Below are 27,917 nucleotides of genomic sequence, written 5' to 3'. Positions count from 1 at the left end.
GTAGGCAGAATCCACACATAGGCTCAATCAGCACGGGTGCAGCACCGAGCACGACGTGCGGAGCCACTGAATCATTTCCTCCCCTTCAGGGGAGTCCCTTGACTGGCCCTCTGAAGTGCCCAGGTGGCTTTTGTGAGGATTGCAGTGAAGGGCTCCAGCCGGAGCCTTTTCCCTATAGGTGCTCAGGGTGCTGCACTTGTTTGACTGAGCCAGATTGCACTTTTAGTAGTTTGGCAACTCTGTTGTCAAACTGAACACGCTAAGTGTAGAGTTTTCCAGGTGGAACCCCTTGTCTGAGGAGAGGCAGCTAGCCTAGCCGGCAGAGAGCTGCATGGGGTTGCCCACGTGGGAGGAACTGAGGTCTGCAGTTCACTATGGTAGCAGTAAGTCTTTAGCCCTACTACACAAGCTTTCAAACCTCTCAACTATGGCTGTGGGGTTTGGCTTTGTTTTGTTTTGGGGGTTGGGGAGTGGTGGTCAGGCAGTCTTACACAGCACAGCCTATTCTCCTTTGCTATGTATTGGAGGCTGACCTTGAACTCTGCCTCTGCCTCATGAGTGTTAGGATTAAAGGCACAGACTATCATGCCCAGTTCCAGCAGCATCTTTTTGCAGGCTGGAGAAAGCAGAGCTTAACCACGTATCCAGGATACTTCTGGACTTCTAACTCCACAACATCACGAGGTCATGTTTGGGGGGCACAGTAGAAATTATTTAACCATCCAGATGGGGCACGTTGATCAGTTTCTAGCCTCTTAACCTGTTTTCTCACGCCATGAGGGCTGGTTGAAGAGAGTAAAACAGTGTTAACCATGTGCACAGCAGACACCTACCAGTCACTTCAAAGGTGATTCCCATCATCCTCATGCCCTTCCATGACCTCACAATGTCACCCCAAGCCACAACATGCTTGGCTCAGGGAGACATTGCTTACACAAGAGAGTCTGGGCACAGAAGGGACAGACAGTCCCTCTCCTTTATCTCAGGTACCAATGAACTAACTGTACGGGAGCAGGTAAGCCCATCTCCCCTCCTGTCGATTGTGCTGGGGTGGGCAGCCAGACCCTGTCTTTGCAGAGGTAAGAGGAGCTACCTGGCCATGCGTGGCTTGGGTCTTGCCTGTTAGCTGCCAGGAAGGTCCTAGAGACAGAACTGTCCTGCTTTCTGCTGCCCTCCCTACCCTGCTCCTGTCACCTGCTCAGTTGCCTTTAAAACGTGTGTGTGTGTGTGTGTGTGTGTGTGTGTGTGTGTGTGTGTGTGTGTACACAAGTACCCTCACAGGCCAAAGGGGTCAAATTTCCCTGGGGCTAGAGTTGTAGGCAGTTGTGAGTAGCCTGTTGGGGGTACTTGTAGCAGGCTTTCTTTCACTGCCAACTGCCAACACCCAAATCATGACACGGAGACTTACTGTAAATTTTGAATACTTGGCCTTAGCTTAGGCTTGTTTCTACCTAGTTTTTTTTTTAACTTAAATTAGTCGATTTCTGTTAATCTCTGTGCTGCCCGGAGGTTCATTTACCTCTTCTACATACTGTCCATTCTCCTTTCCTGCTTGCTGGCTGGGCTCCTTTTCTCTCTGTCCACAAGCTCCACCTATCTCTCCTCTGCCTAGGTATTGGCAATTCAGCTTTTTATTAGACCAATCAGATGCCTTAGGCAGGCAAAGTGAAACAGTGACACATCTTTACATAGTTAAATATCCCACAATATAAACAAATGCAACACATCTTTACATAGTTAAACAAGTATTCTATTCCACAAGTACTGGGAACTGAACTTGGCTCTTCTGCAAGAGCAGTATATACTCTTAAGCGCTAGGCCATCTCTCCAGCCCAATATCTTTTTATTTCAACCAGCATACTTGACTTTTTTTTTTTTTTTTTTGGTTTTTTCAGGACAGGGTTTCTCTGTGAAGTTTTGGAGCCTATCCTGCAGACACTCTATAGACCAGGTTGGCCTTGAACTCACAGAGATTGCCTGCCTCTGCCTCCTAAGTGCTGGGATTAAAGGCATATGCCACCAACACCCAGAATGGCCGACTTTTTTAATGTGGACTCTGGGGGATTAACGGATTAATTTAGGTTCTTATGTTTGCAAGGCAATCATTTTACCAACTAAACTATTTCCTGCCTTCTTTTAGGCTTTTAATTTTAATTCTACTTCAATTTATTGGGATCTGAACTTGTACTTTAGAGGTAGAGCATTTGCCTAGCATGTTCAAGTTCCTAAATTTGATTCCCAACACCACAACATGCACAAAAACTTTTGTATACACTTTAAATTTTTTTTAACAGGCTTCACATGATGGCTCAGGCCTTTAATCCCAGAACTCAGGAAGCAGAGGCAGGCAGATCTCTATGAGTTCAAGCCCGCCTGACCTACATAGTGAGTAATAAGCTAACCAAGGCTAGTTAGTACGTCCTTACCTAAAAAGTATTTGTGTGTGAGAGTGTGTGTGTTTGTGTGTGTGTGTTTGTGTGTGTGTGTGTATGCAAGTATGGAGGTTATAGGAGAAGCTGTAGCAGCTTGTTGTCTTCTGTGTGTGGTCATCACACAGGGCGTCATATAACTCAGGCCATCACGATGGGCAGCAGGTGCCTTTATACCAGCTCAGTCATCTGTTGGTTCATCACATACTTAAAGCAGGAAAAAATCCACTGTATTCCCTCCCTTGTGACATGATCAAAGCTGGCCTTGAACTCCTCCTACCTTAGCCATCAGGATGCTAAAATTAAAGGAGTGTGCCACCACAGAGAACGAACCCTGGACTCAGGCACTTTAGTCACTCACTCTGCCACTGCTCTGTGTCTCCCAGTAGCACACTTCACTTTCAATGAATCTTTAAACATATTTTACATGTATGTATGTATGTATGTATGTATGTATGTATGTATGTATGTGGTGTGCATACCAAAGCCTGTATGTGGTAGTTAAGAGGACAACTTTTTGGATCCTTTCTCTCTTTCATCCTGTGGGTCCCAGGGATTAACTCAGGTCATCAGGCTTGGCAGCAAGTGCCTTTACCTGCTGAGCCATCTTGCCAGCAGCTGTTGAATTTTAAATTTTGTATTCTTTTTTTCTTCAAGACAGTATTTCTCTGTGTAACAACCCTGGCTGTCCTGGAACTCATTCTGTAGACTAGGCTGTCCTCAGACTCAGAGATTTGCCTGTTTCTGTCTCCTGAATGCTGGGACTAAAAATGTGCATCACCACTGCCTGGCAACTTTTTTATTCTTTATTGCTTCTTTTTTATTATTTTGAAGAAAAAAAAAGGTTGACTTTTTCAAACAGAATTTCACTGTGTGGCCCTGACTGATCTGGAACTCATTTCATAGTCCAGGCTGTCCTGAACTTAACAGAGATCTGTTTGCCTCTGCTTCCCGAGTGCTGGGGTTAAAAGCCTGCACCACCACACCTGGTTTGGCTTTACTTTTTTCTGTTAGAACTTTGCTCTGTTCCTTGTCGTGAGTGCATACTGATCTCTAGGGTCGACAGAAGGTCGTCTGTGTGTGCATATGGAGGCCTGAAGTTGACATTGGGCATCTTCCTTGGTGGCTCTCCACTTTTATTTATTGAGGCAGGATCTCTCAAATGCTGGTTAGGCTAGCTAGCTGCTTGCTTCAGGAATCTCCAGTCTCTACCTCTTGAGTGTTGAGTACTTGCCTCACTATTAAGTGGGTTCACGAGGTCCAAATTCCAGTCCTCATGCTTTTGTGAGGCTGTATCCACTGAGCCGTTGCCTCCTCCCTGTTTTATCTCACTTTTATTTTTGTGGTACTGGGGATTAAACAGAGCCTCATACATCATAGGCAAGCACTCGACCTTTGAATTACATCCCCAGCCCTCATCATTACTTTTTAAATTTATTTTTATGAACATTGTTTGGTGTTTTGCTTATATATATATGTCTGTGTGAGGGTATAAGACCCCTGGAACTGGAGTTACCAGACAGTTGTGAGCTGTCGTATGGGTGCTGGGAATTGAATCTGGGTCCTCCAGAAGAGCAGCCAATGTTCTTAACTGCTGAGCCATCTCTCCAGTCTCTCTCATTGTTTATTTTACAATATTTTAGCCAGGCATTGGTGGTACACATCTTTAATCCCAGCACTTGGGAGGCAGAGGCAGGTGGATCTCTGTGAGTTTGAGGCCAGCCTGGTCTACAGAATGCGTTCCAGGACAGCCTCCAAAGCTAGAGAAACCCTGTCTCGAAAAAACCAATCAACCAACCAACCAACCAAACAAACAAACAAACAAAAAATCAATCCCTTGTAACAAATAAGACATTTCTTCTTTTTTATAAGAATATTTTTGATTTGTCTTTCCTTCCTTCCTTTTTTCAAGACAATATTTCCCTGTGTAACTCTGGCTGTCCTGGAACTAACTCTGAAGATCAGGCTAGCCTTGAACTCAAGAGATTCATCTACCTCTGCCTTCTAAGTGCTGGAATTAAAGGCGTGTGCCACTGCCATCACCACCTGGCTTTAAATATAGTTTTTAAAGATTATAATATAGGCCCATAATTTCTCCCTTCCCTCTCCTCCCTCTAGACACTCCAGGTACCTCACCCCTTACTCTTTAAATTATGGCCCTTTCTCTCATTTGTGCAGTCAGGGTTAAGGATGTTGCTCAGTGGTCAATCATTTACTTGAAAGGAGGGAGGCTGTGGCCATAATCCTCAACAACAAAACAGTAGTGAACTGTGGGGTCACAAATATCCTTGTCCAGCTTTACATTCATGAGTGAGAGGTCCTGGGGTTACCGAAGTTAGTCACCATGCCCAGCTCCATTTTATCAATTTGGATTTGTGTCAGTAGATAAAAGATCAAATAGTAGGTCTGGAGAGATGGCCCAGCAATTTAAAGCACTGTCTGCTCTTCCTCAGGACCAGGTTCAATTCCCAGCAGCCACATGACAACGTAAACCATCTTTAACTCTAGTTCCAGGGGATCTGATACTCTCTTCTGACCTTCCTGGGAACTCACACAAATAGTGTTCAGACATACATGCAGGCAAATTACCCATACACATAAATTTAAAAATGAAAACAATAAAAGACCAAATAGTTCTAAAAAGACTGTGATAAAATCAGTAACCACCCCGTTTCCCTGCTTTTTATGTCCATCTTTCTTACTAGTATCTTTATATCCTGAGTCATTTGTGGTTATATATTGCTTTTGTGTTAAATACCCGGCCACAACTCCAGCCTCATGTTAAGAGAGTCTGATGACTCAGGGTTGAGTCAGTACCTGATCACGTCTGTAAATATCACACATAGCAGAAGAGACACTGAAAAGAGACTCAAACTGTGGTTGTGCTGTCTTTCTAGGAGAGTTTTGTCCCCCCCCCCCCCCGGAGGTTTTTCACCTCTATGTCAGCTTTTCAGCTCAACTTTCTATGTGTTGAGAACCTACCTTTGCATACGTTTTTTTTTCTGGAGTGTTCGGGAAGCTTGCTCACTGTGGTCTGGGTGCTTCTGCCCACAGCTCTTATCTCGGCTTTTCTCCACTTAAACTTTTACCTCCTCCCTGCACACTTCTGCAAGTCCATCGGCCTGATTGTCTTTCTTCCCCACAAGACTTACTTCCCTTTTGCTTTGTTTTGTTTGTTTATTTATGTATTTATTTATTGATTGATTGATTTTCGAGACAGGGTTTCTCTGTGGCTTTGGAGGCTGTCCTGAAACTCACTTTGTAGACCAGGCTGGCCTCAAACTCACAGAGATCCGCCTGCCTCTGCCTCCCGAGTGCTGGGATTAAAGGCGTGCGCCACCAACGTCCGGCGTTTTTTATTTTTTGAGATAGGGTTTTTCTCTGTGTAACAGTCCTGGAACTCTTTGTAGACCAGGCTGGTCTCGAACTCACAGAGATCTGCCTGCCTCTGCCTCCCAAGTGCTGGGATTAAGGGTATGTGCCACCGTTGCCTGGCGACTTACTACTTTTCTAATATGCTATAAAATTTGCTTATTGGGCTTTCTCTCTTCCTCTACTCCTGTATCAGTACTAGAAATCCACACGAAAACTTTTTGTGTTTTGTTCACTTGGCACATGGGAGGCTCAATGATTGTTGAAAGGACGAATGGGACCTGGGACCTCCCTACACTCTATTCCTGTGCATTCTTTGTCTCTTCTATGTCTCTCACACATTCTTTCTTGGTTTGTCTCTTTACTTCAGTAACTTTCTGAGAAACGGAGTATGATCTCTCTTACACACACACACACACACACACACACACACACACACGAGTCTATAGCTAATATATATCAACATTCAGTGGTTATTATAGAGTCTGGTGAATTGTTTCATGGGTAAAATGGTAGTGAATATTAGCCAATACATATCACAAGGCTGTAGGGGGAACTAAGAAAGATAAATGATACAAAATGGTCAGTAGTCTCTCAAAACAGGCAAGACCCAAATAAAATTGAAAGGATTGGGAGGCCGTTGAGTACAGTTGGCTGAGTTGGGCACTAGGATTGGCTGAGTCTGGTTTTGAAACCTGCATTCTGTGACCTAGCTCTGTAAAAGAGTGATTACTTCAGCTTGCCCCCCCCCATTTCCTCATGTGGGTAGTGGGTAGGATCATAGTACCTGCTGCTCATGGGGCCATCAAGTATTGAAAGCTGACACTCTGCTCTATGTGGCAGGGTAAACAATGCAGGACAGTGATGGCAAAGTATTCAAAAGTGTGTGCTGGCAAGAGCTCTGTCCCCCCCAGCTTGTCTTTGTGTAGTCTTTTTTTTTTTTCCGAGACAGGGTTTCTCTGTAGCTTTGGAGGCTGTCCTGGAACTCACTTTGTAGACCAGGCTGGCCTCGAACTCACAGAGATCTGCCTGCCTCTGCCTCCTGAGTGCTGGGATTAAAGGCGTGTGCCACCACCGCCCGGCGTCTTTGTGTATTCTTAGAAGAGAGTGTAACCTGGAATGTCCTTTGTGGAACATGGCAGGCGATTTAGCAGTAATGAACTGCACTTTGACCCTCTAATTTCATAGGCTACAGATTTATACAAGAAAGCAAGTAAGGGTGTATCTGGATTTTGTTGTAGGACCTGGTTCTTGAGAACAAAACAAAACTGGGAACCATTCTGATATTTGGTATGTTAGTAGAAATTTATCAGTATATGGATCTATAAACGTCCCATCTGTAAATGTAATGTTCCTCTAATGGAGACCTCTGCAGCTGAGGTAGATGGCAACCAGGGGAGCTATACAGGACACAGGGTGATACAGTGTTGAGTGCAAAAGGAAGGCTGGGTCAAACCAGCATGGATAGAATAAGACTTCTGGGCACTAGGGGTTATAGTCACTTGTTGCTTTAAATCAACTCTCCTCCGTCTGTGTGTGTGTGTGTGTGTGTGTGTGTGTGTGTGTAGGTCAGGTGTCGGTTCTTATCTTCCACCATGTTTTGACACCTTGTCTGGCCTGGAACTCACAGAAACTTATTATAGGCACGGAGAAATGGCAGAGGTTAAGAGCACTTGTTGCTCTTGTTCTGAACAACCACATGTTGATCACAACCATCTTCAGTTCCAGGGGATCTGATAGTTTCTTCTGACCACTGTGGGCACCAAGCACACATGTGGTACATAGACAGATATATATGCAAGAAAAACATACAACATAAAATGAATAAATCTAATAAAACTTTAAGAAACTTACATTGCGTGTGTATGATGAGGGGATACATGTATCATGGCACATTCATGGAGTCAAGTTATCACCTATCTTGACTTAGGCTGGGTTAAACTCAGTTTGTTACTTGCACAGCAAGTATTTTACCTGCTTAGTCATATCAGGTCTGTTCAGGGTCTGGGATAACGGGCCTACATGCTTCCAGGGATTCTGTTGTCACAGGAATGCTGAGTTTACAGATGATCTTAATTGTGGCTGGCTGTACATGGGCTCTGAGGATCCAAACTCAGGTGTCCTTGCCTTTACAGCAAGTACGTTACCCACTGAGCCATTGCTTGGCCAGGTTTTTTGTTTTATTTTTTCTGAGACAGGTTTCTTTGTGTAACAGCCTTGGCTGTCCTGGAAGTCCCTATGAAGACAAGGCTGGCCTCAAACTCACAGAGATCCACCTGCCTCTGCTTCCCAAGTGCTGGGATTAAAGGTGTGTGCCACCAATGCCCGGAAGTTTGTAGTTTTTAAGGCCTATAAATGTATGACAGACTGGGAGAAGGGGTGGCTATGGCCTGTATCTTTAGAGGTTGTCATACAGGTCCTACATGTGAATGTTCTATACCATCTAAATTTTTTTGAAAGTCTTGCTACATTGCTCAGGTTGGCTTTGAACTCCTGGACTCAATTGATTTTCCTACTAGGTTAAAAGGCTCTACAGGTACACTTCACTTCATCTGACTTTAAACTATTTTTTTTTTTTAGTGGAGCAGGTAGTATAATTTTCAGTAACCTACTGAGTTTGGTTAGTGCTGTCTGTGTGTGAATGTGTATGGGGTCATCCACTCGGGCAAGGACAATCTTCCAGTGGTCACATCCTCAAAGGAAAAAGGTACTTTCCCAGCAGCCATCAGTTGCCAGTAACTACTCAGGTAGGTGTGGGGCCTTGTGAGGCCGTCTCCTGTCCATGTCGATGTTGTGATTGGCTTGATCTTTTTTTTTTGAAAACCACAAATCAATTTATTTGATGAACATAAACACAAAAATTATCAACAAAATATTTTTAAACTAAATCCAGAAGCACAATAATATGATCATGCATCATGACAAGTGAGCTTCATCCCAGAGTAGCAAATTTGGTTCTACACATGTAAATCAATAAATGTAGTATACTTTATAAATAAACTTAAAGATGGGAATCACAACATCATCTCAATTTGTGCTGAAAATGCATTTGACAAAGTCCAAAATGCTTTCAGAATAAAAATCCTGCAGGCATTAGGAATAGATGGGGGCATATCTCAAAATAATAAAAGTGATATATAACAATATTATACTAGACAGACACAAACTAAAAGCCATCTTATTCTGAATTTTAGAGGAAATGATTGGCTTGATCTTATGCATGTAACCACAGCGGCTGTGACTTGATCAGTGCCATGGCCATAGATGTTCAGGAAATAACATTTCTCAGCATTCCTCCCCATTTTACAGCTCTCTTTCTCAATGCTCCCTAAGCCTTATTTAGAAGGGGAATGATACAGATGCCCCCTTTATTTTTGTTTGAGACAGGGTTTTTCTTTGTAGTCTTGGCTGCCCTGGAATTCACTTTGTAGATCTGTTTGCCTCTGCCTCCTGAATGCTTGGATTAAACCATCTGGCTCTAGATGTCCCATTTATGGCTGAACACTCAAGTCATTTTTCAGTTGACTTCAAATTACTTTTAAAAATAAGGACAGGTGCCGGGCGGTGGTGGCGCACGCCTTTAATCCCAGCACTCGGGAGGCAGAGACAGGCGGATCTCTGTGAGTTCGAGGCTGGGCTGGACCGATAGCCTCCAAAACAATACAGAGAAACCCTGTCTCGTAAAACCAAAAAAAAAAAAAAAAAAAAAAAAAAAAAAAAGGACAGGTATCTGGAGAGGGTAGTGCACACCTGTAATCCAAGCACTAGGGAAGCCAAGGGAGGAAGTTCATGCATTGAAGGCAGGCCTGGTTTGCATGGTAAGGTTCAGGTTAGCCAGGGCTACATACTGAGACCCTGCTCAAAACTGCCACAAAAAACAAAGGTGGTAAGAGGTAAGAGTGTATTTAGACATTTTAATTTAGAGATAACCTAGCATGAGGTCCTGAGTTCAGTTCCCAATACTGGACAAGGGTGGGGAAGATGGCTCAGTAGTGCCTGTTTGTAAACATGAAGTTGTGAGTTTGGGTCCTCAGCACTCATGGAAAAGCTGGAAACGGTGGGCATGTCTGTAATTCCACTCCCGGAAAATCACTGGCCCCCCAGCCTAGAGGAATTAGCAGGCTCCAGGTGGAGAGTGGTATTGAAGACACCAGCATCCACACACAAGCAGACACGCACTACACGAAAAGCACACAAAGTTTTTTTTTAAGAGTAAAGATTGTAAAATTTGTATCCATATCACCACAATTAAAACCGCGCTGTCATTAATGACAAGTAAAGCAGGGTGTGGTGGCTCATGGCTGTACTTTTAGCAGTTGAGAGGCTGAGGCAGAAGGATTGCTGCAAGTACTAGGCCAATCTGGGCTACAAAGTGAGATCCTGTTGAGGGAAAAGGAAATAAGAATAAAAACAAGCTAAAGACATCCGAAAAAAGACACCCACCAAAATCTAGGCACAAACTGTTTCCGAAGCTGTCAGTGGCAGGACTTGTTTTTCTGAATCAAGAGGATAGCCCAGTGTCTCTCCCGGCCGGATCACTCGTGAAAGAAATTCAAGTAGTTCAGGCAGCCAGTTCAAACTCAGCCTTGTTACTGCCCCAGGCGTGACCTTGGCCGGCTGGCCGCCGAGCCTCAGTTTACTTGACCGGGAACGCGGATGACAGCTCGGTGCTCCAGTTCGGCCCCTCCTCGCCGCCCCGGATTGGCTCGCTCGGTCTCCCTCTACAGGCGCGCCGGGACCCAACCCGGAAATGCGGCTCCTGGGCGGGGGCGGGGCACTCGCGGCCCGCGGCGAGTGATAGTTATACTGACCAATGGACAGGGGCAGCGGCGACTGCGTCGCGGAAGTCCCACCCAGCGTCGCGCGGGGGCGGGGTGGTGCTGGGGGCGGCAGGCAGCGGGGCGGGCGCAGGATGAGGGCGGCCATTGCTGGGGCTCCGCCGCGGGGAGGAGGACGCTGAGGAGGCGCCGAGCAGCGCAACGCTGCGGGGGGAGGCGCCCGCTCCGACGCGAGGCTCATGGCCAGGACCACCAGCCAGCTGGTGAGCGCGTGGCGGCTGCAGGGCGCGCCGGTCCGTTACCCGGGAGCGTGGCGGTCGCCCGGGTTCTGCTAGGCGAGGTGGGGCGGCCCGGTGCGGCGGGCCGGGCGGCGCCTCACCTGCGGCTGGGCGGCGAGCAGGACTTCTGGCGCCGTCCAAGGGTGCCTCTCGGCTGCGGCGGGGAGCGCGGGCTCCGGCTCGAGCTGGCGGCGGCAGCCGGGGGCGCTGACAGGGCGCGGAGGGCGGGGGGAGGCCGGGAGGTGTCACCCGGCCGGGCGGGGTGGAAGTGCCTGGAAAGTTTGTTTTCGGCTCCGCGCAGCCTGGAGCCGAGCCTCTGGGCTTACCTTGAGGTTTTGCCTGCGGAGGAGAAGCCTCCGGCCTTTACCTGAAGGAGGGTCTCGGGAAGCAGATGTGAGTTTCTGCTAGTAACACCTGATGCTGGCGGCTCCTTTCCAGATCCTTGGTCAGCGGGGCATTTCGGTGCTGAGTTTCTGCGCTCAGTGAGGTGGGAAGCCCTGGGAGGCCGGGCTTAGAGGCCCCAGTGAGGGCAGACTAAGTTTGACAGGGAGGAGGGGTTTTAGGGAAAACACAAAAAACAAAAAACCAACCACTTGTTGGGTGAAATGTTTCTGTTTTGTCTGAGTTGTTAAAAGTATCCATAGTTGTCTTGTATTTTTTGTTAAGTTTTAGAGTTCTTAGGATCAAGGTAATCAGCATGCATGTCTACCTTGTATGCTATATGAAGTGGGTAATGGAGTGATGTCAGATGCCTAGCAAAACTTGATTCAGAAGGCAGACCCGCTTTGGGCTAGGTCTGTAGTTCAGTGGTGATTTGCTTGCCTCATACGCTCAGAGCTCTTGGGTTCGATCCTTACCCCTACCTTCTTTGTGGGTGGGGTGGGGCAGAAGGGGGTTGTAGGTCTCTTTACTCAGGTGAACCCAGGAAACTCCCTTGATCCAGTGTGGTCTAGGATGCGGCTGTGGTAGTGTGTTTTAAATGTTTTTGGAGGGTCATGAGCCTCTTTGAGAATCTGAAAGTATGGGTTCCCTTTGATAAAGCATGCACAGCTGCTCTGAATTTTGTTGCTACTGGAGGCTCTTGAGCCTTCCGCAGCTCATCTGTGTGGACTTCCAAGTTATAAACTTCCATTGTAGAGATGGGTGATAATTAATCCAAGCTCTAAAAGGAGGAGGACCTATTGAGAAAAATGGTGAAAGGCAAAAGAGTGTTGCAACACTTGTGTCTTTACCCCGGGGTGTTTGGGCTAGCACGCAAAACATGAATCGTGGAAGTTGGAGTGACGGTATTGTGGATGCTTATGAAGTGAACTTTTACACAGTGATGCTGTTGCAGTGTATAAGGTGTGTATTTGATGGTGTCATGTGAAGAGGAAAGTGTTTTCTCACGTGGTCTTGGCACTTCCATGATGGGCATTTGATATCTGCAATTTTCTTCTCATCAGGCACCCTTTTCAGTTAAAAGCATTGGAATCTGTTGAGCGGAAGAGAATTACAGAATCAATGATAGACATCTCTGTAAAGAAATGAGAAGAACTAGGCCTTGCATCTTTGGCATCTGGAGCTCCCCACATGTGAGAATATGCCTAGTTTCCTGTTAGGAATGACAGATTGGCTCCTGTGATGGATTTTCATCTGAGGACTGGAAGATGAACTTTAACCTGGTGTGCTGACACTGTCTCAATTAACTTGCCTCAAAGCGTTTTCCCTTTACACTTGTAAAGCCAACAGTATGACCCGAGGCTGTGGAAATAGTTCTAGCTCAGTCTGCCTTTAAGGTGGGCCAGAGGTTTTAAGTACCATTTATTAAGCTCTCACTTCAAGGCAGATAATTTAGATTTGTACTTCATATTGTGTTGTGAGGTAGAAATTGTTCCCATTTTATAGGTGTGGAAACTAAGATAAGAGAGGCCAAATACACGACTCATAAGTAATATTGGATTTGGGCAGAAAGTCCAGTGTCACTCTGTCATGTGAGAATCTTCCAGGGGAGGGCAGCTTAGGGTATGAGGAAGTCCTCAGTGCCACTGCTCAGGACATCTTCCTTGAGCTTGAGCTTCCTAAGTATATTAGTTGTGCCATATTGGAGGAAGAGGGACATTATATTTCTTTGGGCAGATGACCACATCCTTTGAAATGGCACCTGGAGCCCATTTCAGTTGTGTCCTGTCAGAAAACACCTGTTTGGAAGAAGCTGTGTATGGTTTGCCCTCATTGAGGGTTGTTACTCTGCTGGGGTGAGGCTTGAAGCCTCCACACCCCTTTGGAAAAAGAGATGTGGTTTGGTCAGAGGGAATTGAGAATCTAAGGTGCTTTAGATTCCCAAGGGTGGTGCATCTGTCAGGGAAATTAAGAAAGCATGCAAAAAAGTGGCTTCAGATTATCAAATTACCCATAATTTTTTTAAAGATAAGGATCTCTTTAAATAGCTTCTAGTTGGCCTGGAGCTTGTTATGCAGACCAGAGATCTACCTGCTTGTTTCCCTTGTGCTGGAATTAAAGGTGTGTGCCACAACCAGACCTTGACATCCCCCCACCCCCAGGATTTCTCTGTGTAGCCTTGGCTGACCGGGACACATAGTACTTTGCCTGCCTCTGCTTCCCCAAGTGCTGGGACTAAAGGTGTGCACCATCACCTCTTGGCTGCTTTTTTTTTTTTTTAAGATTTATTTATTTATTATATATGTATACAGTGTTTTGTCTGCATGTTTGCCTGCAGGCCAGAGAGGGTACCGGATCTCGTTACAGGTGATTGTGAGCCATCATGTGGTTGCTGGAAGACCTCTAGTGTTCTTAACCACTAAGCCATCTCTCCAGTCCCCCCCACCCCCTTTTTTAAAGATTGATTTTTAACTGGGTTGTGGTGACACACACCAGGGCTACACAGAGAATCCGTGTATCATAAAACAAAATTGTTTTTATTTTATGTGTATGGCTGCATGTCTGTCTACACATCATGTGTGCGCAGTGCCCTTGGAGCATCAAATCCTCCTAAACTATAGTTATAGATGATTGTTAGCCACCATGTGTGTGCTGGGAACCTAACCCTTGTCCTCTACAAGAGCAAAAAATGCTCTTAACTGCAGAGCCATCTCTTCAGCCCGCTGTGCCACCTTTCTTCAGTGCTTAGGTGCTCTGCCTGTCATGGAACAGGATGCATTTTCTTCTCTGGTGATGACCCTGCAGGCAAGACAAGGTTCCCCATAAGAGATGGAATCAAGGGTTTGGTTTATGTTTCTTTTCAAAACATTTATTTATATGTGTGTGTGAGTAAATCCCATGTGCCTGTGTTTGTGGTTGTCCTCAAAAGCCAGGAGAGGGTTTGAGATCTCCTGGAGCTAGAGTTACAGGTGGTTATAAGCCTCCTGATGTAGGTGCCAGGAAGCAAATTTGGGTCCTAGGGAAAATCAGGAAGTACTCTTAACCCCTGAGCACTTTTAAACAATGTTTCTGACATGGATTTTTTTTTTTTTTTTTGCTTTTTTTTATTGAGACAGGGTTTCTCTGTATTGTTTGGGGGCTGTCCTGGAACTTGCTCTGTAGACCAGACAGGCTTTGAACTCACAGAGATCTACCTGCTTTTGCCTCCCAAGTGCTGGGATTAAAGGCGTGCGCCACCAATGCCTGGCTCTGACATGAATTTATGAGGAGGATATTATCTAAGCTAGCAGCTGTCTGCAGAGATACAGGACTGGAGGAGGATCTGGGTCTAGGCTGCTTTCAGTACAGTTTTGGGGAAGAGGAATGGATGTCTTCTGGGGGCATGTGCCTCCCTTTTTATCCTGTGTCCTGATCTGTACTTGAGCTAGAGTTGAGGGGCTCCTAGGCAGGTGACTGTCCCTGGTGGGCACCAGAGTTGGCATGTAAATAATGGTGCTGTAGAGATGTCATCTGTGTGGAGAGTAGTCCTCACAATGTGTTTTCCTCTTTCCAAGTAGTGTTTTCTGTGGAGTGGACAGGGAATCCCGTGTGGTTTTTTTAGTTCTATGAGGAGAGCAAGTCATTACAGAGGAACCCTGGTACAGAAATGACTCCCTCAGCAGGTGCAAGTGTGCCCTAGGCCTGTCTGTGGGATGACAGGTGGCAATGGGGTATGCAGTGCAGTTGTTTTGAAGGCAGGTTCAAAGGGCAAGTCAATGGGGGAGGAAGTGTTGTGTGGAAACTGTAAGTTTGGGACATGTATCAGTCAGATCTTCTCAGTCATGCATTCTTCTGTGACTGGATCACATTGTTCACTTGTTTGGTGTGATGCCAGGCCTTTTTAAAGTTACTTGGATATTGTGAACAGGTTGTATGTTATGTTTCCAGCTGTTAGATCAGAGGCAGTGAGCACTTTCTTAGAGTCATAGGGATGTGTTCTCTCTATGATGAGAAAGGGCTGTTTGGGATTATGATAGCTGTTGGGTTCTGCTTTGGTACTGACTTTTGTTTGCATTTGTATAGTTATAGAAAGTCTGTTTAGTTTTCTAGAATGTTAAAGTTGTTTTTCTTTTCACTCTAAGAAATTGCAAGTTGTTTTAAAAGTGTTAAGAAAGATACTTAAAAAGCTGGAGAGGCCAGGCATTGGTGGCACATGCCTTTAATCTCAGCTCTCGGGAGGCAGAGGCAGGTGGATCTCTGTGAGTTCGAGGCAGGGTTGGTCTACAGATGGAGTTCCAGGACAGCCTCCAAAACAAAACAGAGAAACCCTGTCTTGAAAAACCAAAAAAAAAAAAAAAAAAAAAGAAAGAAAGAAAGCAAGAAAGAAAAAAATTTAACTAGGGCTGGAAAGATGGCTCAGAGGTTAAGAGCACTGACTGCTCTTCCAGAGGTCCTGAGTTCAATTCCCAGCAACCACATGGTGATTCACAACCATCTGTAATGCGACCTGGTGCCTTCTTCTGGCCTGGGCAGCACACTGTATATGTAACAAATAAATAATTATTTTAAAAAGCTAGAATGATGGAGAAGTCTTTGTATATGTCAATAAAGCACTGTTGACCAATAGGGAAGCAAGATTCTGGGAAAAAGAGGCAGAGGCAGACATCATGTAGCCGCCATAGAAGTAACAGGTCTGGACCCTTTTCTTCAGTAAGAGAAATACTTTTATTTACAATTAGGAGTTAAATGCTTAAGTCAGAGCTAGCCAGTAAGAAACAAGCAAACTGCCAACCGATTCATAATTAGTACAGCCTCCTGTGTGTTTATTTGGGACTGATGCAGCTCTGGAACCAGGCTGGCGGGAAGGCTGCACTCTACACTGGAGCGATGGTTCTGCAATTAAAAACACTGGCTGCTATTCAGAGGACCTGGGTTCTGTTCCTAGCACCTACATGGCAGCCCACAACCATCTTAAACTTCAGTTCTAGGGCATCTAAAGTCCTGTTCTGGCCTTCTTGGGCAGCAAGTACATAAGTGGTGCACTGACTTACATGTTGGCAAAACACTTGTTTGTTTGTTTTTTTAGAGATTTATTTATTTATTACATATATAGTGTTCTGCCAGAAGAGGGCACCAGATTGAATTGTAGATGGTTGTGAGCCACTATGTGGTTGTTGGGAATTGAACTCAGGACCTCTGGAAGAGCAGTCAGTGCTCTTAACCTCTGAGCCACCGACATAAATTTTTTTGTTGTTGTTGTTGTTTTTACGAGAGGGTTTCTCTGATTGTTTTGGAGGCTGTCGGTCCAGCCCGGCCTCGAACTCACAGAGATTCGCCTGCCTCTACCTCCCGAGTGCTGGGATTAAAGGCATGCGCCACCACTGCCCGGCTCATAAATGTTTTTTAATCTTAAAAAAAAAAAAGGAAGACTGGGTGGCAGTCCTGCACACCTTTAGTCCCAGCACTCCAGGGAGGCAGAGTCACACACACAAAACCCCTGTCTTGAAAACAAAAAAAAGGAAAATAAATTTGTCAGGTATGGTGGTACTTGCTTATGCTCCCAACTACTTGGAAGGCTGAGGCAGGAGAATCACTGAATTCACAAGTTTGAAGAAAGCATGGGCAACATAATGAGAGAGCCTGTCTCTTAAGGAACAAAAGCAGCCACTCAATTTGTTATGAAGAATTGGCCTTTAAAATATTTATTATCTATTGAGAAAGGATCTCATGTGCAGCTCTGGCTGGCCTGGAGCTCATTATGTAGATCAGGCTGACTTAGAACTCACAGAGATTCACTCTGGATGATGAGATTTAAAGGTGTGTAACACCACACCTGGCCCTCTCCCTTTTACTTTTTAAAGATAGGATCTCATATAGTGGGTTGGCCTCAACATAGTATGTAGTTGAAGATGACCTTGAACTTCTGGTCCTTCTGCCTCCACTTTCCAAGTGCTAGGGTTACAGGTTTGTGCAGACTACACTGGGAAGGATTTGATTCCTTATCAAGGTGCCTGATTCAGGCTTGTGTTTTTAGGTTGCTGGGTTATACAGAGGCCACAAAAGCTAGAATAGTCATGCTAAAGATTCTGCTCACTACTGAACATGAGTATGTGGTTTCTGCCTGCAGTTTTGTCAAGAGGCCAGTTGAAGGTGGTGGGCAAATGGTTTTTGTGGTGCTTGGTGATTTCTTTCATTTCACAGAGAGTACCTTCTGTGCCAGTCTGCTTCAAGTCATTTTAATTCTGAAGGGAGTTTGAAGGTCTGTCTAGATGCCAAGGATGTTCCCTTTGGAGGTGTGTGTCTTGTGTGTGCCGGGAGAAACTACAGCTGGTCTTCTCACTTCAGAGGCCTCAGGTCTCAGCAGGTTTTGGTCAAAATGCACCCACCAGAAACATAGCTTTTGCAGTGAGATTGTAGTTAAAATTTCATTCTTCAACTAACTGTTTTTCTCTTGTGAAGCTTGAGTTTATTGTGGTAGGAAGGAGTTGTAGCTCTAGGTGGCAGCTGTGTATTGGATACTTTCAGAGAGGGCTGGTAAGATTTTCAGAGAAGATTCCCTGAGAGTCTCACCAAATGCTTGACCTGCAGTAGAAATGTGAGAAGGAGCTGGATGATGATGATACACGCTTTTAATCCCAACACTTGGGAGACGGGGAGGCGGATCTCTGTGAGTGGAGTGGAGACCATCCTGGTCTACAGAGTGAGTTTCATGACAGCCAGGACTACACAGAGAAACCCTGTTTTGAAAAGATGGGGGGAGAGATAAAAGGGAGAGAGAGAGAGAGAGAGGAGAAGAGAGGAGAGAGAAGAGGCTTCAGCTAATTTTTAGTTTTTCTTGGTGTTTATGGCATGGGGGACAGGACCTACAAAGACTATTTTATCTTCTGGACCTTGCTGTGGAACCTTAGTCCTAGGTGTGGCACCTGTGTACCTTTCTCTGGACTGGAGAGAGGCTGTAGTTCACTCAGGGTTGCTGTCTCTTGCAAGTTATCATTTATGTGGCTGCCCACTGTCACCTTTGTGTCCTCGTTGCCCTTTCCTTCTGGCTTCTCCCACTCTGGGTTAAGGAGCACTCCAGTGACTTGCTGATTGGGTCTCCAGGTGCCAGTGCTTGTGCCCCCTCCTATTCTCTCCTGGTTTGTCATTTTGTTTCTCCCAATGCTATGCCTCCCCCGTCCCCCACTACGTGCACCCATGCCCAGGCAAATGTCCAGGATGTTTGTGGCTGCCAGGTTCTTAGTGGCCTCTTGTCTTTTTCATGTTCTTCTTTGCTTGAAGAAATTCCCCTCTGTGGAAGGCCCCTCATATACATTTCCTGTGGTGTGGCTTGTACAGCCTTGTCTGACCAGTCTGCTTCGTGGTGGCTGCCCTTTCCCCAAGCCTTGGTTCTTCACCACATTTGTTCAGCCAGGAGGTGGTGGTGCACGCCTTTAATCCCAGCACTTGGGAGGGAAAAGCAGGCGGATCTCTGACTTCCAGGCCAGGCCGATCTGCAAGAGCTACTTCCAGGACAGGCCAGGCTGGTCTGCAAGAGCTAGTTCCAGGACAGCCTCCAAAGCCACAGAGAAACCCTGTCTTGAAAAACAAAAACCAAAACCAAAACAAAAAACAAAACAAAACAAAACAAAAACCAAACCAAACTATGTTCTGTGTTTGCTTCTCTAAGGTAAACTCTGTTGTATCCTTGACTTTCAGAGTCTACAGCCTCTAGGTGATCCCTTTCTCATTCACTCCTCTTGATTCTTTTTTTTTATATCATTTCTCTAGAGTCATCCACCCCTGTATTTTGAGACAGAGTCTCTCACATGGGGCTTACCAACTAGATTGACTAGCAGCAAGACCCTGGATCCACATGTTTGTCCTTCCTGAGTGCTGAGATAACAAGGGACTCATCACCACACCTAGCTTTTTATGTGGATTCTGGGAATTGAACTCAGGTCCTTTGCATGACAAGCAGTTTACTGATTTATTCATCTCCCCAACCTGTGTCTTTCTCTTTTTTTCCTTTTCTTCCTTCTCTCTCCCTTTCCTCAGTCCTCCTCTTCTATTTCTCCTCCTCCTCCTCCTCCTCCTCTCTCTCTCTCTCTTTTTTTTTTTTTTTTTTTTTTTTTGGGTTTTAGAGACAGGGTTTCTCGGTTTCTCTGTGTAACATCCCTGGCTGTTCTGATCTGGAACTTACTCTGTAGACCAGGCTGGTCTTGAATTCACACAGATCGACCTGCCTCAGCCTCCCGAGTGCTGGGTTTAAAGGAGTGCACCGCCACCACCTGGCTCCCCTTCTTTTTTGCATGTGTATGTGTACGTGTATATTTACATTTGTATGCCTCTAGGTGCCTAAGTGTGGAATGGGAGGTTTGCTAGGTTTTGGTGAGAATGACTGGCCAGTGCTGAGATTGTAGGAATGTACTACTATGCCTGGCATTTTACTGCGTTCCCAGGAATCTGACTCATGTCCTCTCCTCACATCACAGCACCTTACACACTGAGCTATCTCCCCAGCTCTCTACCATATTTTTTTGTTTGCTTTTGTTTTTTGAGACAGGGTTTCTTTGTGTAGCCTTGGCTATCCTGAAACTCACTCTGTAGACCAGGCTAGCCTTGAACTCACAGAGATCTGCTTGCCTCTGCCATCATCATGTGTGCACTATCATTTCTTGCTGATTTTAGTTTTGAAGAGCAATGATCAGGTACTGTTGGTATATGTGTCCTTATGATTAGACTGTGGTTATGGGTCTTGAGGAGAAGAATACATGGGATTAAGTGTCATTTTCATTGTATTATGTCAAGGGTGCATGCTGTCAAAGTGATGTATTAGGAGTTGAATTCTCATGCACGTGCATGCACAAGCATAATCACATTATTAGTATTAGAAGATTACTGAAGATCATAAATGAAGAAAAGTGGCACTTTTGCCTATTTTTTCAAGTTGACTGCTGAAAAGAGATGACTAGGTTTTACATAACTGACAGAACATTTGATTGTATTGAAATTTAAAAGTAATGTGCAGGGTGATACCTTGCACTGTCTACACAGAGGGTTTGGGTTTTGGGTTCCTTGATTATGGGAGGTTACCACTGAGTGGTCAGCTGCCTCTGAGCAGAGCTTTGGCTGCAGTGATATTAGAGTGCATGCCCTTGGTAGACAGTGCATGACAGCCTAACTCTGGGACTGAGAGGGATGTATCTTCTGCTTATAACATCAATGTAAAATTTGCCTCACATGGTTCTCATGAGGGGTCATGTCCATATCAAAATAAGAGTGTCCTGGATCTGTAGAGCCACACCCCAAAGAACTAGATTTGAGTTAGATCTAGAACTAAACTCTGAGCCACCAGAGGACATCGTGGTTTTAGTACCTCTCTGTAATCTTGGTGGTTGGATTTTTGTTTCTTTTCCCTATTCCCCAGAAATTTATCTGACACTTGAAAAGTGGTATTTCAAAGCTGCTATTGTTTAGTTTGCATACTAAAGTCCTCCCTAGGAAGTTCTGACCATCAAATGTTAGATAAGAATCTAGATTAGCTGGATTTACCACTGAGCAACAGTGTGATGAGCTGAAGCTGCAGCCTTAGTAGGAGGTGTGGCTGGATCTCTGTCCTCACAATTGCACCCCCAGTTTCTGTAGAAGAGCCTTAGAGGTGCCAGTGCACCCTCCATACTCCCATAGGAAGACCATTTCCCTTAAGGTCCTTAGGATTGGTTTACCCTGTATCCCTTGAAGCTACCATCCTTAACAGTATAGGGCTTTGCTCTGGACTGTCCTACTTTGGGCAGGGTCCAAAGGTCTTTTCCCTGGGCTTGATTTGGCTCTGATTTCCAGGGCAATAGGAGTAAATGGTCTGTGGGTGGGTGCAGTCACCTACCAAACTGCAGCCACATTCTCAGGATACTTGTGCTGTTGGTGGTTCTTTCGTAAGAGTGTGTGTCCATGCATGATGTGCAGTGAGTGGATGCTGAGATGATGTCAGATGTCAGAGCTAGTAGCTTGTTTTACTGACTGTTGCATGGTACCATCACATGGACTTTTACTTTAGATACTGATGGGTACAGAACCACCTTGGGAGAATTGCCTGAGATCAGTTCTTCCTTAGGAAGGCAGCCAGATTCTAGGGAAGTTGGAATCTTAGAAGCATGATAGTTTGCTCATTCCTGACCTAACTGCTGTTTTCTAACTTCCCATTGAATATGGGCACTTAGCCATCCTAAGTCTCCTCTGAGTGGACTATGGCTTATTCTGAACCCAGACAGAGAAAATGTATTGCTTCTTCTGTGTGTCATTACAGAAATCCACAGCATGTAATTGCATGTTTTTTTCTATGATAACTCATTTTTTTCTTGCTAGTTTGACATTTTTCTTTCATGAGTTTTTTATTGGTCCAGATTACAGTCTTCTACTGACTGTATGTACATAGCTGATTATTATCAGATACAGTTTGTTTGTTTGTTTGTTTGTTTTTTGTTTTTTTGAGACAGGGTTTCTCTGTAGCTTTGGAGGCTGTCCTGGAACTCACTTTGTAGACCAGGCTGGCCTCGAACTCACAGAGATCCGCCTGCCTCTGCCTCCCAAGTGCCGAGATTAAAGGCGTGCGCCACCAACGCCCGGCCAGATACAGTTTTTTAAATGTGTATCTAAATATAGATTTTATTTATGGATTCTTTTTATTCTTAGTTTAGAAAGAAAGAAAGCCAGCCTGTTTGCCTCATGGACTAAGTATTTGTTTTAAGGCTTAAGCTATCCTGTGCAGAAGCTGTTGACACTTAGTACTTTGTCTGGATCAGAAGGGCAAGGGAGGTGTCTGGTGGATAGTTTAAAGAAGTGGTCATGAGCAAGATGGACTCCATGCTCCTGGCCTGAAAAAAACGCTTGGGTGAGAAACATTTCTGTTTAGGAGATGACTTGCTTGGTGTTTGTTTCTCGTGAGGCTGGCTAACTGCTGACTGTCTCATGGCCTGAAGGAAAAGGCCAACAGTCTGGTATTGTAGGTAGTTTATGACCGGCAAGAATGGTGTTCTAGCAGAAAGGGTCAGCCTTTTTGGAGCTGCTCTAGAGGGTCTGTTGGGAAAGACCCAGTCCTTAAGGTGGACATAGTGGGTGGAGAGGGACATCTCAAGGAAGAGAGGGGAGAACAGTTTGGTTTGCCTGAGCAGAGACATGGCCAAGAGTGGAGGAGTTTCTAGTTGGAAGAATTGTTGTATGCAGGTTGGGAAGACCAGGCAAACCTTACTTGTTACTTAGCTTGTTTACTTGGAGACTTTATTTTCAGACTCAACATCATTCAACAGTGTAAGCTAATTAAGTTGGTCATGTTAAGAAATGTATACTGGCTTTGGTGGTGGTGCTTGCTTTTAATCCCAGCACTCTGGAGGCAGAGATAAGTGAATCTCTAAGGTAGATCAAGGCCAGCCTGATCTACAGAGTGAGTTCCAGGACATTCCGGGCTACAGAGAGAAACCCTGTCTCTAAAGACACTCACCCCCATCATAATTGGGCCTGGAGAGATGGCTCAGCATCTGGGTGCTTTTCAGAGGATCCAGGTTCAATAGCCAAATACACATAACATAAAATATAAAATGAAAAAAAATCATGCTAAGCCTGCCTTTAATCCCAGTTCTCTGGATGTAGGCTAGCTTGGGCAACATTGAGAGACATTACAAAAAGAAGAAAAATTCATACTAAACCTTTTTTTTAAAACTATATTATTTTCTTTCAGTAGTCCTATATTCAAATTAGTCATTAAATATTGACCCAAAGTGTTTTCAATGTCTCTAAATTTGTGTGAAGCTATCAAGATAGTTTCCATACAGTCATTATTTTAATTGTAAATTACATTTATTTTATGCATGAGTGTTTGATTCCCAGAACGACATGTAAAGGTTGAGAGAACAGATTTCACAAAGTTATGCTCTGATCTCCACATGTATTCTGTGACATGTCCCCCTGCTGCACACACACACATATCCCACATAAATAGAAATTAAAAATAAGTAGGGATAGGTATTGAGCTGCATGTCCTTAATCCCAGCAGGGAGGCAGAGGCAGACAGGTTTCTATAGGTTTAAGGACAGCCTGGTTTATACATACCAAGTTCCAGGACAGCCAGGGCTACAGAGAGACCGCATTCCCCCTCCCCCTCAAAAAAGAGTAAACTCTATTTTGAAATACTTAAGAGTTACAGTAAACATCCCCCACTCAGTTTGCCTAATATAGACCCCTTTCAAACCCCAATGTTAGCATGGGACAACACTGCTGCTGGAATTTAGGACATATTTGAATCTCTTCCTTCTATAGCATCTTCTATCCTAGGTTACCATATTGCATTTAGCTGTGATGCCTCCCTCCTCTACCTCTCTGATCTTTCATGACCTTTTATTCTTTTTGGGAGACTACTGGTCAGGTATTTTATACAATATCCCATAATTTGGATTTGTCTGTTTTCCTTTTTTTTTTTAATCTTTTATGAGTATTTTGTCTGCATGTATGTCTGCACACCAGAAGAGGGCATCCGATCCACTATAGATGGTCATCAGCCACCTTGTCATTGTTTGGAATTTAAGTCAGGATCTCTAGAAGAACAGAACAGTTTAGTGAGATGTTTTACCCTTTTGGCTTTTTGGGGGGGGCGGCTACCACCCAGCTCCCAGATAAATCACACATAGAGGCTTATTCTTAGTTTTGAGTGCCTGGCCTCAGCATGGCTTGTTTCTTGCCAGCTTCTCTTTATTTCTTTTTTTTTTTTTTTTCTTCGAAACAGGGTTTCTCTGTATTGTTTTGGAGGCTGTCCTGGAACTGGCTCTGTAGACCAGGTTGGCCTCGAAGTCACAGAAATCCGCCTGCCTCTGCCTCCCAAGTGCTGGGATTAAAGGTGTATGCCACCAATGCCTGGCCTTGCCAGCTTTTCTTAACTTAAATTGTCCCATCTATCTTTGGGGCTTTTGTCTTTCTCTATTCCTATATATCTCTTCTTTCCTTCTCACTGTGTGTCTGGCTGTGTAGCTAGGTGGCTGACCCCTAAGTCCTCCTCCTTACTCTCTTGTTCCCAGATCTCCTTTCTCCCAGATTTCTCTTCATAGTTCCCTCTACCTGTCAGCCCAGCCTATTCCTCTCTCCTGCCTCGATAGTGGCTGTTCAGCTCTTTATCAGACCATCATGTGTTTCAGATAGGCACAGTATCTTGGCTTCACTGAGTTAAAGAAAGGCAACATAAACAAAAGTAACATACCTTAAAATAATATTCTCCAACATTTCCTTTTTTCTAAACAAAATAAAAAGTTTTAACTTTAACATAGTAAGTAACATTAAGAACAATTATCAAATAAAGATTACATTCACAATGTTCTGAATTCCAATTCACGTCTGGTAAATTTAAAGAAAATAAACCAGTGCTGCTAAACCGAGCCATCTTTCCAGCCCCTTGTCTGATATTTTCTTGTGATGGTTATAAAGAGCCCTGTGGAACTGAGATGCTGTCTGCATCCTGTTGGGGTTCATGATGTCAACATGACTGATGTTAGATGAAGTTCCTTGTACTTTACTAAAATTAAACCTTTGGTCAATGATGCTTGCAGTATGTGTCATTTATTATAGATATTTTTATTTTGGAAGGGATCATTCTGCTTATCCAGTCAAGTTCTTCTAGATGAAGACATTGGGGATTTGGAGAGTTCCTGACTGGTGAAGGTTGGAGCTGGCCTGGAGTACAGACTCTCCAAACAGTCACTATCTGCGACTTTAGACAATTTAGGACACTATGTAGGAACAGAGACATACCCATAGTGCAGTGAGTGTGAGCTCCTTGATAGGATTGGTTTCTCTAAAAAAATTTAAAGCTGGGCATGGTGACATATACCTTTAATTCCAGCACTTTGGAGCCAGGTGTTTCTCTTGAGTTCAAGGCCAGCCTGGTCTACATAGTGAGTTCCAGGACCCTGGGGCTATGAAAAGAGAGGCAAAACAAAACAAAAAACAAGTTTAAACTTTAAGTTACATTTCTTGTTTATTTTTAATTTTTTTTTCTTTTTTGAGACAGGTTTCACTGTGTAGCTCTTGCTGTCCTGGAACTCACAGATTTGCCTGCCTCTACCTCCCAAGTGCTGGGACTAAAGGCGTACGCCACTATTACCCAGCTTTGTTTACTTTATGTTGGTATGAGCATGTGTTTAGCACAGTACATATGTAGAGGTCAGAAGACAACTTTTGGGAGTCATTTCTTTCCTTCTACCAAATAATATCCCAGGAATTGAACTCAATTGAAAGGAAAGGTTAAACTGCTGGCCCATTTCACTAAACTGAGACTGTTCTTCTGTTCTTTTTTTTTTTTTTTTTAATCAGGACCAGATTCTTGTCTCCTACTGCTTTTAGAGATGGCACTTTGTTATCAATTTACTTCTACACACTTCAGTTCTTGTTGCTTTCTCAGCTGGGAGTCTGTACTGTATCCTGGCTTTTGTGATCACTGTGGTTAGCTTCATAACCTCCCCAAATTTGTTTTCACGTAAAACTGCAGGACTATTTATTGTATGACCTTTACCTTGAGTCACATAAATCTGAGGGTGATTTGAAGCTTTTAATTAAAACATATATTTTTAAAGACAGTTTTCTGTCTTGTAGTCCAAGTTGGTGGGAGCTTAAGATCCTCCTGAGTGCATGTACCACCATGCCTAACTTAAAATTTTTGTTTCAGACTTTGATCTTTCTATGTTGTCCATGTTGACCTTAAACTCACAGTTGCGCTTCCTCAGACTTTTAGTAGCTGGAATTATAGACATATGCCACTATGTCCACCTTAGGAGATAGGCATGTCAGAAAGCCAGGATTTTGGTTTGTCTGCCTCAGTCTGCAGCAGTGGTTCTCACTCTTCCTAATGCTGCGACCCTTTAATATAGTTCTTCATGCTGTGGTGACCCCCAACCATACAGCTGTAATTTTTCTAATGTTAAGAATTATAATTTACCAGGTGTTGGTGGTGTACACCTTTAATCCCAGCACTTGGGAGGCAGAGGCAGGCAGATCTCTGTGAGTTGGTGGCCAGCCTGGTCTATAGAGTGAGTTCCAGGATAGCCTCCAAAAGAATACAGAGAAACCCTGTCTCGAAAAACCAAAAAAAAAAAAAAAACCCAAAAAAGAATTATAATTTAAATATAATTCGATTCCTGTGTAAGAGTCATTCAATTCCCAAATGGCTCATGATCCACAGGTTGAGTGAGACCCATAGCCTTTTCTCCACTTGGCATCAGTAGATGGTAGAACGGTAGAAATTAGGGGTTGGGGTGATGGGTCAGTCAGGAAAGTGCCTGCCACTCAAGCATGAAGACTTGAGTTCTGATCCCTAGCATCCATGTAAAAGCCAAGTAAGCATCTGTGACCCCAGTGCTAGGAAAGTGGAGACAGACCAGTCTCTGTAGCTCACTGGTTAGCCCACACTCACAAGTACGTATGTGTGTTGTATTCCTCTCTCTTCCTTTCACTGCCCCCTGCCCCACATTCAGTGCTGGAGGAAAGTTCTTTCTGTGTGACAAATACTCGTGTGTAAGAGTTCATCTCAGCATTTGACTTGGAGTCCTGGAGGCCAGGGTTCTTATAAGGAGCTAGCACTTGAAGCTGGAAGCTGATTACGAGGTACCAGGGCCAGACCTCTAGTCTGAAAGGGAAGTCCTCTGTGTCTACAGACTCTGAAACGCCATTCTATTCTCAGACTAGATTGTGGGGAAAAATATTTGTTAACTGAATTTAATTTCCAAGGAAAGATTCATGGTTAAGTGGTGTATAATATGATTTCAGATTAGAAACACAATTATTCTTAGTTATCAACTTTAATATGTTAATTAAATTTAGTAAAGCAAAAGCAAGAACTTTATTTTTACTGTCTAAGAATAGATTATACTTAGTAAAGCTTTTAATTGATATTTATTCTAAATTTTACCCCAAGAGTTTTTGGCATTAAAATGGAATTTCTGTAAAAGTTTTTTATGTATATGACTGCTTGCCCGTATGTGTGTATATGTACCACGTGTGTGCCTCTTGCCTACAGAGGCCAGAAGGTGGGTTTGGATTCCCTGGAACTGATGGTGCAGATGGTTATGAGCTACCATGTCCATGCTGGAATTGAATGTGGGTTCTCAGCAAGAGCAAGTGCTCTTAGTCACTGATCCATCTCTCCAGGCCTTGAAATGGAATCAGTCCATAGGTTGGATTTATCATTAATTATCATGCTATTTCTAATACAAATGTCATAGTTACTGATATCTTTTTGTCCTATACATAAATCTGCGTTCTGAAGGTACTAGTTCATTCATCTGTGCAAATATCCCTTAGTGTTTAATCACTCATTCCGAAAGAAATTAATGAACAAATGAGTGAATTAATGAACATGGAAGTCTAAAAGGCTTTAGTGACCTCATGTGGTCTCATTGAAAAGGTTCTTCAGAAACTCATTCCTGTCCTTGACCAAGACCTCCTGTCCACATCTTTTTCTTTCCAGAGCTTGTCCTGGTTTGCTGCTCCTGGAAAAAAAAAAGGCAGACTAAAGTCTCATGTAATAGCCAACTTTATTCAGAGTGTTGACAATTTATATTCTGAGGGTTAAGAAGAGTCACTTGAGTAAAATATACAATCACAAGGAAAGCTGCATGTGGCAGAAACTTGTTTTTCAAAAGGGGAATGATGAATAACAACACCTAGATAAACTCACTCTTGTCTGGAAG

The 27,917-nt window shown here is 44.2% G+C and overlaps 1 protein-coding gene across 2 annotated transcripts in view; it reads left to right on the top strand.

Annotated features, from left to right (window-relative positions):
* The first annotated feature begins 514 nt into the window (after positions 1–514).
* Pdpk1 (3-phosphoinositide dependent protein kinase 1) overlaps positions 515–27,917 on the top strand; it is a 73,452-nt gene continuing 46,049 nt past the window's right edge. Inside the window, exon 1 of one of the 2 annotated variants that reach the window (XM_040748222.1) lies at positions 515–1,015. In XM_040748222.1, the coding sequence (XP_040604156.1) occupies positions 866–1,015 (150 nt within the window). In that variant the 5' untranslated portion in view covers positions 515–865. Of the gene's footprint in view, positions 1,016–10,699; positions 10,843–27,917 lie in introns of those variants that run through there. The other variant, XM_005081634.4, reaches the window with a different exon arrangement.

Source organism: Mesocricetus auratus, unplaced genomic scaffold (assembly GCF_017639785.1).
Source record: "Mesocricetus auratus isolate SY011 unplaced genomic scaffold, BCM_Maur_2.0 Super-Scaffold_100007, whole genome shotgun sequence".
Classification (NCBI taxonomy): domain Eukaryota; kingdom Metazoa; phylum Chordata; class Mammalia; order Rodentia; family Cricetidae; genus Mesocricetus; species Mesocricetus auratus.
This window is presented reverse-complemented; position numbering and strand designations above follow the sequence as displayed.